General features: G+C 34.5%; 1 protein-coding gene across 1 annotated transcript; it reads left to right on the plus strand.

The window, feature by feature from the left end:
- Positions 1-13,405: 13,405 nt before the first annotated feature.
- Positions 13,406-13,990, plus strand: LOC128127100 (leucine-rich repeat extensin-like protein 5). Its single transcript, XM_052765454.1, has one exon. It carries the CDS (start codon positions 13,406-13,408, stop codon positions 13,988-13,990), a length of 585 nt encoding a protein of 194 aa, XP_052621414.1.
- The last annotated feature ends 6,166 nt before the right edge of the window (positions 13,991-20,156 follow it).

The following is a 20,156-nucleotide window of genomic DNA, read 5'->3' on the forward strand; positions in this document are numbered from 1 at the left end:
CTAATACGGACAAGCTGGAAACCTTATTACCCTCCCAAGTCATTATCCCAAAAAAATTATCAAGTGTGATAATTTACTTTTCCAAAAATAAAAGTTTCGGGAATTTTTTTGAAAAAATATTTAGGCGTCATCTAGTAAATTTTATGTTAACTCTAAGATTACCTTTAACCATATTAAAATAGAAAATTATTATGTTGGTTTTTTAGAATAAAAGTGTCACACCTCCACTCAGCGCCGAAAACGTCGACGGTTGAGACGACATCATGGATCACACTAATTATACACACATTGAACATACAACAATACTGGAGTAAATAGATAATTTTATTCGTTGATAAGTGTATATTACAATATCCCTAGTCTAGCGGTATATGAAATTGAAAAGTAATAAAACATGCCTAAATAGTAGGCAACAAAGGAAATATTGAAATCCAAAAGCCGACTGCAATCCCATGATCATGCCTGTAGTATGTTTTCCAATGGTCTAATTCGCTGAGAATACATGCATTTTGAAAAAGTATCAAATAAAAAGTTGATGATTTCATAGATTTGTAATAACTGAACAAAAACATACTTTCTTACCAAAGTATAACTACATTCGAGTTGATAAGTACTTTTCGAGAATGAAAATTATTATTTGGATATATATATATATATATATATATATATATATATATATATATATATATATATATATATATATATATAATGTATCTTTCATAACTGATAAAAAGATATTCCTTATATGTATATAGGTATTTCAACTTTCATATACATATTTTATATTCACTGTGAGGTCCTATAACCGAACTATTTCAGACTGATATGCCTCTCCCGACGTATCATCACGGCATAAAAATAATAAAAAGGCAATTATCACTCGGTGTGACTCAGTCATCAAGGTTATAGCTAGAATCCTCGGGTGGGGGTGTCAACCTGTATAAATTTATACATAGTTCTCCCGCTCCTTAATAATTAACGATTATAAGCCAGAGGTCTTTCTAAATATAGATATACTTGTTTTAGTGAAATAGACTCACATGAATTTTAACATATTAATAACCCTAACTTTAGTAACAAGTTTTTATGTATTATTCTCACAACAATACAAAATACTGTAATTATTCCCACAACAATACATAATACTATAATCACTGCTTAACTCGATGTTCCCAAAAAATTACTATTGTATTTGATATTGATATAAAGTTATTACAATATCATTATACTATATCTATTGTTTAAATAGAGTTTGGATATGGTTTTTATAACATTTATATAGACCTAATAGAAATAATACAAATTATTACACGTATTTCCCTAGAAAACAATAAAAGATTTAAAATGTGCCATGCCACTCATTTGGTTGAAGCGTATGTGATAAATCGAAGATATTAGGATTTTTCGAAAAATATCAATTTTGCAGCCCGATGAATAGTACTTTAACCAGTGAATAGTGATATTGACTAGCATGAATAGTACTTGACCGGAGCTTGATCGAAAATTGCCTAAATTTTTGCCGAAAAAGATTATGGTAATGGCGATGGCGATGAAGGGCAGCGGTGGCAGTTGTCGGTGTCGTTAGGCTCATCGGAGGCAGCTGGAGGGTGGAGGGTGGTCGAACAGGGCTTCGTCGGTGCTTGAATGGAGGAAAGAAGGGTGGCAGCTGGGTGTCGGAATCGCTCTCAGTTTTTCAGTGGTTCTAGGTGGCTGCCGGTGGCTCTGACAACTTCGACGGTGGCTGAGAGGGGGAGATATCCGGTGAGAAGGAGAGAAATTTGGGAGAGAAATTGTGAAATTTTTAAGGGAGGGGGGCCTTCCTATTTATATTTGGTTTCCTCCCAATCCAACGGTCCAAAACGAATTCAATCAAACGATTCAGATCAAAACTAGAATTTTTGGTCTTGTCCAAACCATGCAACAAGCTTTCAGGAAATTTTGAATGGAGACATTTTCGTTAATAAAATCAAATACTAGATGATTTTTTTAAGAAAAATGCTTCGGTTTCCAATTATTAAGAATTAGCGTAGCCACCCTAACGAAGCGTTTGAAAGTGGTTTTCTAGTAATAATTGTTTACAGTTACGAACTTTCACTTCGTAAAAGAGTGTATATGATGTGAGATGGGAAAGTTAGATATTAAATCAAATACAACATCAAAATCTGATTCGTAATATATAACTAACTTTTCGATACGAAACCCAGAAATGACTGAACAGATCATCCGAAGTTTACTTGGTGGATAAGGCAAACATTAACTGTTCAATCTATCTACAATAGCTCAGGGTATTTTTGGGGCATAAAAAGTCAGGAACGTGAAAAAAATCCTAAATTGAATGAGGTTCATAGGAAAATTGATCGGGAATAAAAATTCATTTCCTAAGACGTCTGGTAATTTGTTTGTAGCTTGTGTTTTGACACCTATCAGAGCTGTTACCCAGTTGTTCACATTCTTAAAATGGTTGTATCTTTTGTGACATCCCCATTTTCACGGCCAGAAAAAACCGATTTTGTTTATGCTTTGTTTAAAAATCAGAGTAACATTTTAAATAAAAGTGTTGCGGAATTTGACCTAAAACAAAATATGATAAAGATTTATCAAAAGCATTTCCATAGAAATGTATTTCAATAAAAAGACTTGAGATGTCATGTTCGATACAGATCATAAGCATAAACAATAAAACATAGGCCTTACTACATTATTCCGTATTTACAGGCCTAAAATCCCTTAATCTATCATCCTAAGACATCACACCTATGCTCATGCGCCACTACCAGTAATACAAGAAACTGAGTGGGTCAGGCTTGGGAGCCTGGTGAGCACATAGGGTTTTCAACCCACAATAAATAAGTTTATTAACTTTATCAAACCAAACAACACCCGATTACCCGTTCCCGTTATCCTCACTTTACGTCCCTAAAACATCTAACACAAGGGACCTAGTCTAAGGACTATCATCAGGATGGACACTACTGCTAATGGGATTCCTCAGCAATAAATGTCCTTAAGGCAACCATGTGGGGGATGGAGTACACCTAGTGAGCACACAGTTTAAATAAACACACAGTTCAAATAAACACCTACAGGTTGCGAGCCTGCTAGTGTTCCACTGGACTGTCTAGAATAGTCTGTGGTCGTCATCTATAGTCTGCTAGATGACTGGATCATCAATAACATCTATAAGGAGGCCTCTCATCATTTTATTTTTTCACACAACAACTATTACATCTACCTATGTTTTACCCAACACATTTTGTAGATATAAAATACGTATACAGTTTAAATCATTTAAAACATGTATAAAATTGTTCATCCAGCATAGATAGCAAGTATACAGATAATATGCACACACACCACGTAATTTATATAAATACTTCATATCTATGTGTAAGCTGAAAGTAACCATGCACTCACCTGAAAGGTGGTGACTCAGCACTCGGACAACGCTTCGATACTCTCAAAACAATTTTCCTTCGATAAAACCTAGTATCCATACCACTAGGGTTTAGTCTAACGATAACCGCGACAAATTAATAGTCTGACTATTATTACTATTATATAAGAGTTAAACGATACTTATATAACTCATAATAATAGCCCAGATAATTATTTTAAGGACCTAATAGCATTACTATAATTATTTGAAAGCTATATTGAAAATTATGTACGCGAAGCTCACTTACAGCGGATTTTAAAGAAAATCGGGCTTTGATCGGAGCAGCGTTTCTAAACCGAAAGACCCTTTTTCTCGGGACTCCAGGAGCCTCGGGGCTTCCTTTGGATGCTAGGGGTTTTGTCTATGGTTTAGGGGAGTTAGAGAGAGAAAGAAACTAGAGAGAGAAGTGAGAAATGTGTGAAAAACCGGCTGCCCTCGCTGCCTTTTTATAGCCTGCGAGGCCTCGGACTACGCTGGGCGTAAGGCTCAGATAAGGACAACATGTGGCGCTCCTCGGATGGGTCATCGTGGCATGCTCCGGAACCGATCAACCGAAGACCGCTGGGCGTAACCTTCTTCCGACGCGGGGTGTACTCGGACGAGGGGCGTTCCTCTCGTACGCGAGGCGTAGCAAGGCCAGTGGTCTCCATCCGAAGTGACTCTGTGTTCAGCAAGCGACGGCCCTGATTGAGCCACATCATCACCCTCGCAACAGATTTTGCAAATTCACACTCCGACTTCTAAAAATCATAACTTTCACATACTAGCTCCGTTTTCGACGTTCTTTATATCCACGCGAAGTTGGGAATGTACTCTACAACTTTCGTTTAGACTCAGTCGGCTAATTTTGAATTTATTTTAAATTTTATATTTTTAACAGGCCGGGACAAGATTGGTCCGTTAAAAACCCATAACTTCTTCATCCGACGTCCGTTTTCGTCTGTCTTTTTATCGTTGTGATACTATTAATGAGATCTTCGATTCTCGTTTAGGTTGTACTGGCTAAAAACTGCTCGATCTAATATTCGAATTTTGGGCTGTACACTGCTAAGCCGAAACTTCGAAAAATCATAACTTCTTCATACGAAGTCAGATTTGGGCTTTTATTTTATGGACGCTCTCGGTTTAACGTATTCTACGACTTTCATTTAGATCGCTAAGGCTAAATCTCGCTCTATCGTAAATTCACTATTTATGCTTCCCGATATCGTGTTAGTTCCGTCGCGAAACTTCGACCGGTCATAACTTCTTTGTTATATAACTCGGATTTCGGCGTTCTTTATATCCCCGGAATCCTTGTTTTGACCACTACAACTTCATGTAAAGATATCGGGCTTATCTCACACTTTAATTTTGACGTTTATTTTTATCTTTTATTAATTATACATTTATAAATAAGTAATAAGCACACAAATACACATAATTCACGTAATACTCAAATATTTCATCTTTATTACTTCAAAAAGAGTTACAATAGTTGACCTGGACTATTACATTGTCTAAAAATGCTTAGCCCTGAAACCCGGACGTTACACTTTTGCATATGAACTCCGTTTTAGATGTTTTTTATGTCCAAGTTTTCCTATTTTCAAGGAATAGGTGATTAACCTATTGATACCCCATAATAATGTCTAATACATATATCTCTTTCAATAATATGTACTAAACCGTTCCTTATGTAAATTGTTTGTTTATTAGGGATTCATATCAATCCAAGACTTAAATGATATTTTGGATGTATTTCAAAGTATAATACCTTATAAACAACAAAATGATATCTTTATTACACATTATGTCTATTACAATAGTGATATTGCTTTTAACGATGACCTAATTTCTATAGTTGTCACAAAATGGTTTAAGTTTAAAATCAGAAAATATAAGTTCTTTTATATAATTAACACAATCAAATAATTATGACGTGACAATATTTTACATTTTTTTAATACAATAAAAACATTAGCTTATGCAAAACTAATAAATATTGTAAGTTCTATAATAAAATTAGGGCAATCATTAAATGATAAGATTGTGGGATGGAGACTCGACAAATAAAAAAACCACTTCTCCCCAAAGAATACGACAGTATTGGGGTTGGTTTCCTTAGAGCTTCCAGTACTATTTTTGTTGGATTAGTGTCTAAGTCCATAACTATAATTGGTATGTACTTGATCCGATTTGGCATGGTCCATTTGGGTTGCATGGCATCGGAACAATTGGATAGACAAAATGAGAAAAAGGATACTTATGATTTATATTAATACATTATAAGTTCTAATATATTAATATGAAATCGTATTATTTAATTAGTAGTGATCAAGAATTAATTTAGTGATCAAAAGGAACTAATTAAATATGAACTCTTATTTATATGGTGGGTCAAGTTCATTTAGGTTGGGCTAAGCTTTCATGGATAGTCCATGGAGTGTTTAACCATGGATCCTATGGAAATGAAAGGTCATGGGTATTAGGGTTACATAAATGTAACCCTAATCCTCCACATTATATAAAGAGGTCCCTAGTTCACGAAATGGGCACTAGTGTATAGTACACAAGAGGGCAAAACCGATTTGGTGCAAGTATCCTTATTCTCAAGTTATTCCAAGGGTTCTTGGTGTTGTGTAAACCATTTGAGGTGCAACACTTGGGGCACTATTCTCTTAAAGGTTCAAGACTTCAAGCTCCATCAAAAGGTATAACATTCTACTAGATTCTTTTAGTATAGTTGCTTCATATTATGCTAGTTAGGATGAAACCTTGGAATATTGAATATTTGCATGTATAATAGAGAAAACATAGATCCAAGGTTTATAGGGTTGCATGTACACCATAGGAGTGTTAGAATGCTCAAAACCTCTCAGTGGTATCAGAGCCTAGGCTTGTTTTCAATTATACTTGCTTTTTAAGGCTGAAAATCGAAGTTTTTTGCTGTCTGGACAGCTGACTCGACGAGTCCATGCCTAAAAAGTGCCTAAAATCATCCAACTCGTCGAGTTAGTTCATGTACTTAACGAGTTGGACCCCCAAACAACATATTTTCGAGTTTCAAGGCTGGAATTGGACTAGAATCATTACACTAAGCAGTTTTTGAACTTATAAACCTGTTTTTGATGTGTTAATGATCATTCTAATCCAATTCCAAAGATAATTGTTAATAGATTCATGTTTTGTATTAGTTTAATGGTTACGCTAATTACATGAAAATTGTTTGATTTGAATTATCTTGTTCTTATGAGTTAGTTTAGATTAATAGAAAAATTATGTGATAATATGTTTTCAATCCAAATTGATCTAAATGTTGTTCGTAATATGTGTTTTTGTAACTTGTCCTCAAGTTATATGAAAAGTCACATTTATGATTTTTAAAACTCATAAAATTTCCATAAGTTATAAAAATGAAGAGTCTAATTTTTTAAATGCTTTAAAGTCTTCCATAACTTGTCTTTAAGTTATGAAACTTAAAGAGTTTTTTCATTAAAACTAATTTAAACTCATAGGTTATGGAATTGAAAAGTTTTTTGACTTGTTCAAAAATTTCCCTCAAGTTTTGGAATTTATAAAGTTTCCCCTCATGAATACTTTAATTCCAAGTTAAACCCTTAGAATTTTAAAAGTTAAAATTCAACCCTTATACTATTATAATATTAATAGTTTATATATATATATATATATATAAGAACAAAGTCAGTCTTACCATTAGTAGACCTCATTCATGATGCCGACCTATAAGGGGGTATATGGTTACTGCCTATGAAATGACAGTTTAATGGGTGTCCACTCTCACGGGTTAGCCGAACGGGTTTGACATGACTCTAATTCTCCATTCATTGTAAGTATAATGATAAATATAAAGTAACTAAACCTTTTATAAATTCTCAGTCTTAGTTACTTTAAGAAAATGCGAATTTGGGCATGAAATTACACTTTGCACTTTGATTAAGTCGGTTAGTGGAGCGCGTGTGGTTAACCGGCACACAAACTTGATTTAACAAGGTAGGCAAAGGGTAACTTAATGTTTATCATAGTATCGGTGGAGCGTGTTTGGTTAATCGGCACATCGATTGAGTGATAAATATTAAGGGTACCAAGTATATTTGCATGACTTATGTGGTATATGTAGTTTTTATAGCTAATATGATATGTGTTACGTGTATTGTGTGTGGGGTATGCTCTGAGGGGACTCACTAAGCATTAGCTTACATGTAACAACGTAAATTTCCAAAAAAAATTTCATTTTTAAAACACCCTTTTATTCACAAGATAATATCAAAACATATTGTATACACTGTTATCATAACAAAATCACATCCCAGAATCTCAAAACATAAACTCTATGAGTGTGTACGGATCATGCTGGCGCCTTCTCGTGATCCTTGCTAGTACCTAAAACACATGACATAACAACGGTAAGCATAAATGCTTAGTGGGTTCCCAAAAATACCGCATACAACACATACGCCACTCGAGGCTACAGTACGACCCTCCGATCGATGTGTCTCAGTGGGACCCTCCAGTCCCATAGTTCATTGGACCCTCTGGTCCGGTCATAGCTCGTCGGACCCTTCGGTCCAGTCTGTATCGTTGGACCCTTCGGTACGGTCTATATCGTTGGGCCCTACGGCCTGGTCTATACAACACATAGCATACATATAACAAATGCACATAATCACATACACACGCATAGCATACAAGACCCTCCGATCTACAAATAAATATCACTCTAGGTAATGTATAGTGAGAAGACTCACCTCGGGTACCTCGAATAATCTCGCACACGAAAACACTGATCTAGCCCCCGCCTAATCACATAAACAGTATCCTCAAATAAATAATGGCTCTCAAAGGCTAGATTAAATCCCTTCCTTAAATCCCACAGAAGGGTAAAAGACCATTTGACCCCTCCCTGACCCAAAAGTCTAAATGTTGATCAAAACCCTAAAAGTCAACGAAAGTTAACAGGGGGTAGTACGCGGGGCGTACACCGACGATCCATAATCGGGGTCTCAACCCCTTACGCTGCGCATTCAGAGAGTTACACCCAACGTAAGTCTCGGTTTCAGCCTTCCTTGGATTTTGGTCTTAAGCGGTTAAGACATAAACTCAAACTCCATATCTGACTTTTCTAAGGCCACTTAGTCCATAAACTCAAGACCTTTAAGCCTTTGCATGGCTGTAAAGGTCCCTAATCACTCTAACACCTTTCCTTTTTCCCTAATAAAGTCTAGATCTCATGCATGGCTCAATATTCACGTCCAATATTGGATTTTTATGAACATACAACTCATATTACCCTGAAATATGGCAGATCTAGGCCTATGGAGACCATTTGCTCATAAAGTCTCCACCTTGGGACCAAAAACCCTAAAAATTGGTCCAAGAAGCACAAATCAAAAATGGCAAGGAAAGCTTTGAGCTTTTTACCTCAGAAATAAGCTCCAACCTCTGTAGAACTCGGATCTACTCTTGTCCACCAACTTCTAGCTCCTATAATGGCCTCCTCTTCTCCTTCACCACCTTGAAATGGAACTTTCAAGCTTTGAACACACACACACAAGCTAGGAACGAAGGGTAGCTCTCTATTAGGGTTTCACTCTCTGAAATGGTGGCTGTGGATAAGGCCTTAACATTCCTTTTATAGTGCACAAGCCACAATTAGGGTTTGCATTTGGGCCCGCTACGCCCAGCGTACCTAGGCGAGTCCGCATCCAACTTAAGTGCATGGGTACGCACAACATACTCTTCAGTACGCCCAGCGTACTCATTTGCCACAATATTTCCTTTAAGGGTTAAACTTGACAACTTGGAAAAGAAGAAGGGTTTAAGAGACGCACCTGAATTTCGGGATGTTAAGTTACAGGTTTTGGATTTGTTTCAAGTACATCTGAGCCCAAGGGCAAGGGAAAGACTTGATGGCGCGGCGTGCACTCTCTCAAGCGTTTTATGGGACACTCTGATGTTTTGAAATAAAAGTTGTAATTGTTATGAGTTTTGAAAAAAAATTATATTTGGATTTCGTGATTTTTGGAGATGTGTTTGGTTAATCAAAAATTAAAATTTTCTTTTGAAAAATTGGGTTGTTACAAGTTGGTATTAGAGTCTTGGTTTGAGGGATTCGGGCACACCCTCGGGTGTGTCAGGACTCAAAATAAGGAAATGGTAAAATTGTTTTCAAAAATAAAATGAAAGTTAAAACTTTTAAAGAATGGAAAAGAGGAAAGTGCAACGCGCGTGATTGGCCGTGCCAAGTAAGTAGTTTCCCCAATATGTTAGCCATGTTATACTGATATTTGAGTTGTGGTGATTGTATGGATCTTGCTATGTGTATGCTCATAAAATTGTATACAGTTAGGAGCTTATAGCCTTAGAATGATTGATTTGGCCTTATTTCCTGTTCCTCGTCTGGTTGTGGTCCTATGGTAGAATCTATTATTTGAAAGTCTATTTGATCATTTTCTATGTATAATTTGCATGCATAAAGACAACATGTTATGATCGGTCTGATTGATGTGAGTAGAGCAAATCTTAGGACAGCCTGGGATTTGATGTATGCGGTAGTCTATGGGATATGGTTTATTTTGGGACGGATTGGAGTTATCAGGTAGAGCATTGGGGAAAGGTACAAGTAGGTGTGGAAGGTAGTATTGAGCCCGTACTATTGAAAGCACATGACCTCTACCCAAACCAATGTTAGAACTGGGAGCTCTAAGAAGGACCGGTGTGGGAAAATCCATGACATGGACATCCTGATCATTATGTTTATTGGTATTGCAGTACAGTATGATGGTGACACAACATGGAGCTGGGGGATCAAGATCGGGATCTGGGTCTGGTTCGGGCGATGGTACCGAGCCCATCGACGAGAGGTTGCGTGAGCTCATCGCAGCCGAGGTTACGAGAGACATTCTTGATGCTACCCCAGTTATCTTTGGGACTGTCAAGGAGGGCAAGATGGAGATATATAATAAAGGCGTATAATTATAAATATAATAGCATAAATTATATATAATATGAAAACTCATAGGAAAACTAATAATACCTATATAATAACATAAATTATACAGGTTTTAACGTATAATATAAAATAAAGGTGTATAATTATAAATATAATGGAAACTTACATATAAAAAATGCATCTCATCAGTGTTATCAAAAGACATTTTCAGTTTTACTGGTGTCTGAAATATTGTCTTTAGGGTTGTCTGAAATGACAGAGTTCGAATGAAGTCACAAACAGACTAAAATAATATTTATAGGGGGAACTATATTGTCGGGTCGGATCTATTACCTATTGACTGAATATAAATTCGGGTCTGGAATGACTTATTCCAAGCAAAGTGGTCATTAAAAAAAATTGTTGTCATTCTTAAAATTACATTAAAAAGTTGTTAGATTATTTAATTTCCTGAAAATTATGTAAAAGATTACCGCTAAGACTGTTAAAAGAGTTAAATCGAAAAATATAATTTTTTTGAAATAACAAAAAATAGGTTTAAAGAAAAGCCAAAAAATATAATTTAATACAATTAACCTACCAATTAGGCATTTACACATACTATTTGGATTTCCAACATAATCGTTTATCGTATTTGTTCACATTAAAAAGTACTAAAAAACAAGATTATCCGCCACCAAACTAAGTCTTTAATTTGACGCACTATCGGTGCTTTATGAAAAGGCAATCCTTCTGATAGCTATTCACTTTCATCTTTATCTGTCATATGTAAGGTTGTTTATTCTTGCTCTAATTATTATTATATCTATGACTTGATAAATATTATATAATGATTAATTTATAAAAAGGTAATATTAATATACGGTTAAAGAAATGACCCATTATAAATTGTTGGGCTAAAGATCGCTTCTGCATAAACCCAATAAACGTTGGACCTCGAGTTAGTTATCGTCTTATAGACTTAATTCGTAATTAACAAACCATTCAAGCCTAGCGGTGCACAAACTGGTAACCGGTTTTAAGGGAAAAAAAAAAAAAAAAAAACTCGTCAATAAAACCGGTTAGAGCTAAAATGAAAAACTAGTTAGAAAAAAAAAACATTGTGGAACCCGGTTTGGAAAACGTGTACTATTGTCAATTCAGCCTCGTAATGTGAATCTAGTTGTTGATGAGTAGAATTTCACATATGAGGTACATGGTTCAAATCCCAGACACATCTGAAATATTACTAATGTTCTGCAATTGACTCCCTAGTAGGTGGATATTGAAACAGATTGACATGTGCTGCTCAGATGACTCGGTTTACCATTTTTTTTAGTCTATCATTTAAATTCTGTGTCAAAATGTAATTTTTTTTTATTGGTTGATCAGAAACGTCCAATAAACAAACTTCTTAGATGTGCCATTACGCATGGGATGTTTTCATGCATTCGGGATCATTTGAAGGATCTAATTTTTCTGCTTTTAATTTTTAAAAAGTGTTTTTTTGGGAATTCAAGATCTTAGAATATCAATTTTACTTATTTTTTACACCGGTTACAATCTGATTCCATTTGTTTATAATACAAAAATTTTTATGGCATATGTTGGCTGTGTATGAAAGGATAAATTGTCATAATTTTCAGAACACTTAAATATCTAATTATTTGATTATACAACTGTAAGCATTTATAATAAATCCAAACACTATCTTTAGCCACATGTTTTATTATATTTGAATACCTGGTCATAGATATTTCATATATCACGTAATGAATTCTAATATATACAACGATACATTCTATAAAACATGAAGATATTAAAACTTCTAGGATGTAATTGCATAATCTTTAAATGAAATATACTATTTAAAATATCGACCCAACAAACGAAACTTGTATTTAATTGTTGTCAAAGAATTTTACTGTTTTAAAGAAAATCATTTAGTAGAATTCAAGAAGACTAATATTCTTTTATTTTTTGCAAAAATGGACCCGATGAAGGCAAGACGTTGACCTACATTAGATGATGGGCACGTAAAAAGAAGAGTAAATTTAATTCAGTTCCCCAACTGTACACTCACCCTCCTCTTGCCCAACTGTACACTCCAAAACTTTTTATATTTTAGAGTAAATTGAAGTTCCATGAGCCATGTGGTTTACATTTGTTAGTAGTTTTAGTTTAATTTTTTGATTTTTTGACATGAGTTGTGTATGTGATTTTCAAAAGTAGTATGTACAGCTTTTTGTGCTGTTATATATTAGGGGTGAGCATAGTCCTGGAACAATACCGAAGTATTGAATATCAAATTGTCTGAATTGAAGGTACTGATTCTCAACCGAATGGTAAATAACAATGTCGGTATCATTACCCATAAGTACATAATTTTGAAGAGAACCAGTAGACCATGTTTGAAGATTTGAAACTCATCCAATACTAATCTAATTAAGATGTTTTCAGAGCCCAACATGTAGTCAACACATAGTAGAATATGCATGAGAAAAATCAGCTCATTCAAAGCTCGAGCTCGTATGAAAGAGATATGAAAGTTCATAAACTTTAAATTGTTGAAAAAACAACAATCACAACCTTTATTTAGGACAATATAACTCATTCAATACTAATCCAATTAAGATGATTCCAAAGCCAAACTTGTAGCCTACACATAGGAGAACATATGCATATAAAAAAATCAGCTCATTCCAAACACGTAGTAACCAATACCAAATTTCCCCTAACCCGATGTTACTAGAACCGAAAGTACCGAAAACCGATTTTGTTGATTTGAAGGAACAAAATACCGAACCGATTTACCTTATACAGTGTGATAATTCTGCTGACCAAACCACTTTGTCATTTCAAAATAAATGTGAATTGGTTGTATAGGTTTTTGGTTTCTTTTCCATTTTAATTAAACACGTCGAAAGTCAAAGGGTTGACCATGCAAATTTGCATGGCATTGGGAACGGTGACTAATTAAGAACATTCAGCTCCTCTATAAGTACGCTTCGATTTTGTTTTGCTTTTCACAGTCCACAATGGTGAAATCCCAGAGCTTCATCACTTGCATACAACTATTATTGGTATGTTCAGTTGCCACCGTCGGCAGTCGTCCAGCCACCCTTAACCGCCGTGGTCTATCAGAAATCTGTGACCCACTTTTAGAAGACTGTGGTGATCAATGGCCTTTCTCTCCTATCTCTTCCAGCAACAACCCCTTCATATCCAGACCATTCCTCCGCCGCCAAACTCCGCCAGACCTCCTCCCTACACTGCCACCTGTTGTAGTGGCTTCACCACCACCCACGGTTTCAGATCCGACATTCTCACCACTAGTTGCATCCCCACCACCACCGGGAACCACCATTAATCCACCCACATTCCCTGAGCTGCCACCAGATTATGATGATGATGATGATACAAATACAGCTCCACCAGCTAATGATGGTGCTAACCTCCCGCCGGAGGTCACTCTACCTCCAATTGTTCATAGAAGGAGTCATCCGGACTTGTACCTGTCACCGCCTCTACTTAACTTGCCAGCACCACCACTTGTGCCTATAGTTTATCAGCAACAAGAAATTGTAATGCCGCCGCCACCACCACCACCCACCAATAAATGACAATGCAAGAAGAAAATCATGGCGGCCGCTAGTGGTGCAATCTTCTCCGGCTGCTTAGTTGTTTAGTATGGTCATTAATGTATCAAGTTTAGTTTGATTTACAAATATATGTATGCTTTGTGTTCGTTTAATTACTGTTTCCGAATGTCTAAAAATCCAAGTGGCAATATTAATTATCAACCAATGTTTTTTGTTACTATATATTGGAAATTTAAAACTATGTTGTTTGTTATTAAAACCATTTAGATAATTTAAAATTTTCCAATATATAATAACAAAAAACATTGTAAAATTTTATACCTACAGTTTGGTTTGGATATTATTCCATTAGAAAAAATTCCAAACTCACTCTTAAATAGATTTTTTTTATATTAAAAAAAACAAACCAACTGTTTTTTTTTTTCTGTTTTGCAATTGATGAAGTAATAAAAAATAACAATCAAATACATGAAAAACGTGTTGAAGCTAAAATCCATGAAAGCAAGAAGTGATTTGTTAGAATTTCTCAATATGAATTGAATAATAAAAGATCGTGTAAACTTTTATCTCTAACAAGACAACTGATTGAAATACAATAGAAACTAGAAAGGCCTTAAAAATAACTCAATTAAAAAACTTGTATACTATAAAACAACTTCACATTAAAATACATCTTCTGGTTTAATTTTCTTTTTGGTGTTGAAACAAAACTTAGCTGCCTCTAAAATTTAAGTTCTGTTAAAAGAATAAAAAACAAACCATGTTATAATACTAATGTAAATTTTTTTGGATTTAGGCTTTGTAATCTGGACTATATATCTCGAAGACAAAGTTCTGCAACACAAAATGCCTATAAATTTGGGTTTTTAATTATTTATTTTTAGACAGAACGAGACGGTTTATTTAGTGAAAAAAAAATTAAAAATTAAAAAACTAAAAAACAGCCATTAACTTAGTAAGCTTTGTTATATATAGGGCGTGTTTGACAAAAGTAACTGTTAGCTGGAAGCGGGTAGCTGGTAGCATGTAGCAGGTTGCTGGTAGCGGGAAGTTGTAGCTTTTATTTCTAATATGAATGTTTGACAAAACTAGCTGAAAGCTTTTGAAATATATAAAATTACATAAAAGGACAATTGATTAAAAATAAAATAAATATATAAATATATTTTTAAGGGTAATTATGGAAATTGATTTCAAAAGCTTAGGAGCGTTTTGTTAAACGCTACATGAAGTAGCTTTTAGAATCGGAGCGTTTTGTTAAAACTAAAAGCTAAACGCTCGTACTGTCAAACGAAGCTTTTTGTTTAAACTAGAGCGTTTTATCAAAAACTAAAAGTTAGAAGCTCCCAAACGCTTCCAAAAGCTCCATGCCAAACAAGCCTATAGTGTTTTCTTTTTACTAAATAAAAAAATCAGTAAACGATAAGTTTTAATTTTAATTTTACTGATTTATATTCTCTTTCATTTCCGCAAGTAATCTTGTCATTTTTTTCTCAAATATTCTTAAACATCTTTACCAACACTTTATCTAAGATCATAAGACTGATCACTAGTCAAGAAATGGCATGAAATATTGGGTGTTGTTAATAAGACGCCCTATATTTTTTAAAAAGTCAACTTATAATTACCTATTTATAATCAGTTTTTTAGAAAACAATACAATTTCAACCAATAAAAATATTTCAAAATTAAATTAAGGTGTCTAAATGGTAAAATAGGGTATCTTTTATCCAAACCAAAATATTTTCTCCAATATAAAGAGCGTATATTAGAGGGTTACCTTTTTGTGAAGAACAGTAGCAAGTAAGGTGATCTGTGCCACTGAAAATAGTAATAAAAGAAGGCATAAATTTGGCATACAGTCAGACATAACTTCATGTTTTTATACCTTGAAAAAAGGGGAGATCCACCGACGGATTCAGACGTCTTAAATTTGTCCCCAACATTTTTATGCTCAATCTTTGTTTCTGTAAAAAAAAAATCTAAATTGATTTAGATCTCAATAATCATAAGAGGAAGAACTGTTTTATGAAATCAACCTTTTTCAACTAATATTTCATTTTGGGGGCAATTGCATAAAGCTAGGAGTTCCTCCAATTTGGCCAGAGCATATGCTAAGTTTCTAAGCTGAATTATTAACTATTGAAGATGTAAAGAAGACGATAGAAGGAGGAAGCATAGCAATATGATGATACTTCCTCTAATGATGTGGTTCAAGAAACGTGATGGGTTTAATTGATAGTTCTTCTCCTCCGCGTTGTTTGGTTTATTTTACAGTATTTTCATCCAGAGCACATGTTATCTTCAGAGAAACAAAAAAACTTAATTCAATGGCCAAAGCTATCGTCGTACCAGTTTCAAATCAAACTTTGCAATGAATTTCTTATAAAGGCTCTGACTTCTCTTCCAGAAAGATGAAAGATTCAATTTCACACATGTAAAATCTTCAATTTAAATTTAACTGAAATAACGTAATACAGACTCTGCTTCAACCTTTTCTACTTCTCCCCCAAATCCTGATAGCAGTACATTACGTTTTGGAAGCATCTTCGGTGCTAGACGACCATGGATCAGCTTGCGGCAACACATTACGCTTGTAAAGCTCTTGAAACGATATGGCGAGCGAGGAGGACGGCGGTGGTTGAGCAGAGGAGCGACGGTATGTAGAAAGATTTTTGCCCATTTCTTCGAGAGAATCGACCTTTCGAGTCGGAGAATCAGCGGCACAAGTGTTGGAATCGAATAACGACGGCTTACGAAAGGATGTTGTTCCTTTGAGACTGACTAACAGGTCATCGATATAAAATGACATGGACGAAGAAAATTGTGACTGTGAGGGTGGCGTTTCATGCTGATGCTTATCATCGGAACTGGAAGATGATGACGAGAATGACAGCAGGATGTAGAGTCGACAGCAGATCACGAGGTTTTGAAACCCTAGTTTAAACTTGGGAAGAAATGGCTGCTCTGCAGAGACACGAATAATGTCACAATGTAATGTAACGGTTCAATTTGTGTACTTTAAACTAAATATTTCTTTCTTGAAACAGCTTAGGGTCGTCGGCTTAATTTTAAGAAGCTCGTGTGTAAACAAGCCGAGTTGAGCTAGGTCCTGACTAAGTTTGAGCTTCACTCATTTAATTTTTAGAAAGCTCGAGCTCGAGTTTGTCTTAATTTTTATGAAGCTCGGTTGAACTCGCTTAATAAACGAGCATGAGTGTCTTTAAAGACGTGCGATGTGGGCTACCACATAGGCTCATGTCATGAAGGGGCCATGTTTTACATATAGACATTTTTATAGTTCGATTCACTGTTTAGCAAACGACAATTGAGTAATCAAAAACACCAAAACTCATGTTTTTTCTAATTCCAATAGCTGATGCTATAATTAAAAATTGCAACATGAGTTTTGGAAAATTGAGTTTAAAATTAAAAATTGCATTTGGGCTAATGTAAATTTACGGCAAACAAGAGCTTACATTTTGTTCTAATTCAAAACTTCCAAATTTGTAACAACTACAAAGCTTAAACAACGTTTTTTATTTCTTGTTTCTTGGATTTCTGAATCCATTGGACTCCGTCTCTCGTTTTTTTATTACACTATTGTTTTGGTTTTTTATTGTCAACTGAATTAAACAAGTAAGTGTTTCACTATTCCTAATTTTTAAATCTAACGGTCTCTTATTTTTATATTATAATTGTTGTTGTTAATTAACAAATGTGACACACTAACACACAGGTTTTGAATGCATGAATTACCAACTTCACATTAGTACATTACAAAATGTAAGACCTATTTTGAGTGATTTCTCTAATTACTAGTTCCCTTTAGTTTTTGTAACTATATTTTTGTTTTGTGGCATATGCATAGTTGATTACAACAACGTTTATGACTTTCATATTGTTGTTAATGTTATATCATATATAATTTTCAAAAATTGTGTCTCATAAGCATGTATCGAAGAGTGAAAAACTTTATATATATATATATATATATATATATATATATATATATATATATATATATATATATATATATATATATATATATATATATATATATATATATATATATAAAGTTTTTCACTACCTAGAGAGAGAGGGTTAATAAGGTATCAAATTGGGGTTCGTGAAAGGTTTATTAAAAAAAACCTGAAGTTTCTTTTTAAAATCAAAAATATTAATGTTGATAATGTATGTGTTGATAGGGATCAAAATTGAAGTTGTTATCTTACTTATTGTCCATAAAGTACAAAAAAAATACTTATGGATTGATAATGATAGTTACTGAGATGACATATTGGAGAATACTAATTATTAAGAGTTGGGGAATAATTTTGCTTCCAATAATGCTATGAATGTTTAGTGATTCATATAACTATGTAGGATTATATATTGTATTATTGTTCTTTTTTTTCGATTGTTTTTCTAACATTTATCGAGTTATCGTCATATGGAAAAAATTTGCTTATATAAAAAATTATTTGGGGGCCTAATTTTATTTTTTACACAATGCCTTTCAAATCAACGAGACATCCCTATAAACGAGCCTCATATTTAAGCTCAATCTTGTTTAATTCAATCTCGAGTCGATCCCAAATGGATCACGAGTAGTTTGACTCACTTACACCCCTAGCACGAGTGCTGTTCTCCGTGCTCAAGTCCATCTCTAAGATGTTGATTTTTATCATGAAAATGGAAAGGAACATGTCAGTGAAGGGGGAGAGAGAGAGAGAGAGAGAGAGAGAGAGAGAGAGAGAGAGAATGCATCTCGACTTGGGGTGCCGTGTAACGACCCAAATTTTTATGCATCTTATCTAAGGGAAATATCAGAGTTTTCTTATAAACAGAGAATTCTAACAAAATTAAAACATGTTACTTCCTAGGAATAATCACGGGGTTACAATAAAAATTTATTTATTTACATGAACAATAAGAAATACAATTTAATATAATAAATCTTCTATGTTGAATCCTTGTGCTCCTGTCTTCTCTTTTGGTACAACGACTGCTACTCTAACGCCCGCAAGATAGGGCTACATAATTAATAGTCACAACGAGAATTAGACATTATAAAGAAGGATTATTTCGGAAAAATAATCTAAACGGAAGTCGTAGTAGTCGTTAAACCGTGAGCATGCATATAGAAAACGTCCAAATCTGACTTTGTGAGAGGAAGTTTTGATTTTTCGAAGTTTCAGTGCAACAATATATGACTTAGAAACCGAAGTAGAGACCAGTTGATTGTTAGGTAAAACAATTTAAACGAGAGTTGAAGATCTCGTCCGTATGATTATGTCGACATAAAGACAGTCGAGAACATAATTCATATGAGAGAGTTATGATTTTAATACGGCCTTTAACAGTCTAAGCCTGTTAAAAAACATAGCTTTAAAAATAAAGTGAGAATTCACCAACGGATTCTAAATGAAAGTTGTAGATTTCACTGATAGTTACACATGGATATAAAGAATGTCAAAAACGGAGTTCGTATGAAGAAGATACGAATTTTTGACACGTGGCAGAAATCTGGAGGATCGGTGTAGCTGGAGTGTGCGGTGCGCAAGGTCGAGATTCAGCCCTATAGATAGATGTCGTTGCTCATTATTTCCCACTCCATTCCAATATTCCCTCTCTCGATTTTTTGTTGTTTTGGTCTGAAATTCCATCGGTTCTAGAAGTTTTAGCGAATCTCTAAGGTCCCTGAGAGCCAACATCTAATAACTAGCAGGTCGATGTTCTGCCAGTGCAATTTCCAAACTTTTGTCTAGGAAATCTTTGTAAGTTAAATTACACTCAACCTTATCTTAGTGTATTTTATATTTATAGTCATAATTCGTTATTATGAACCTATAAATAAGATTTATTAGTAATTCCAAATCATTATACTAATTGATCTATGTATGAGGATGATGTATAGGCTGGATTTAGTGAGGTGTTTAAAGTGGGATTTCCAAACAATATACTCTGTATACCACATGGACCTTACCTCTGATATGATCCTACCTGGTTATCCCTTATCAGCTATAGATCAGTAGACTTTGGAATTCATGATGGATCTAGACTATCTTTATTCATTAGGAATGTTAGCCTAAGACTTAGTGTCAATTGAACCTAGGACACGTCAAAGGAAAGGCCAAGTGATAAAGCGAAGCATTGTCTGAGTTTCGAGTAGTCACTTTATCAA

The sequence above is a fragment of the Lactuca sativa genome, chromosome 1 (assembly GCF_002870075.4).
Source record: "Lactuca sativa cultivar Salinas chromosome 1, Lsat_Salinas_v11, whole genome shotgun sequence".
Taxonomy (NCBI): Eukaryota; Viridiplantae; Streptophyta; class Magnoliopsida; order Asterales; family Asteraceae; genus Lactuca; species Lactuca sativa.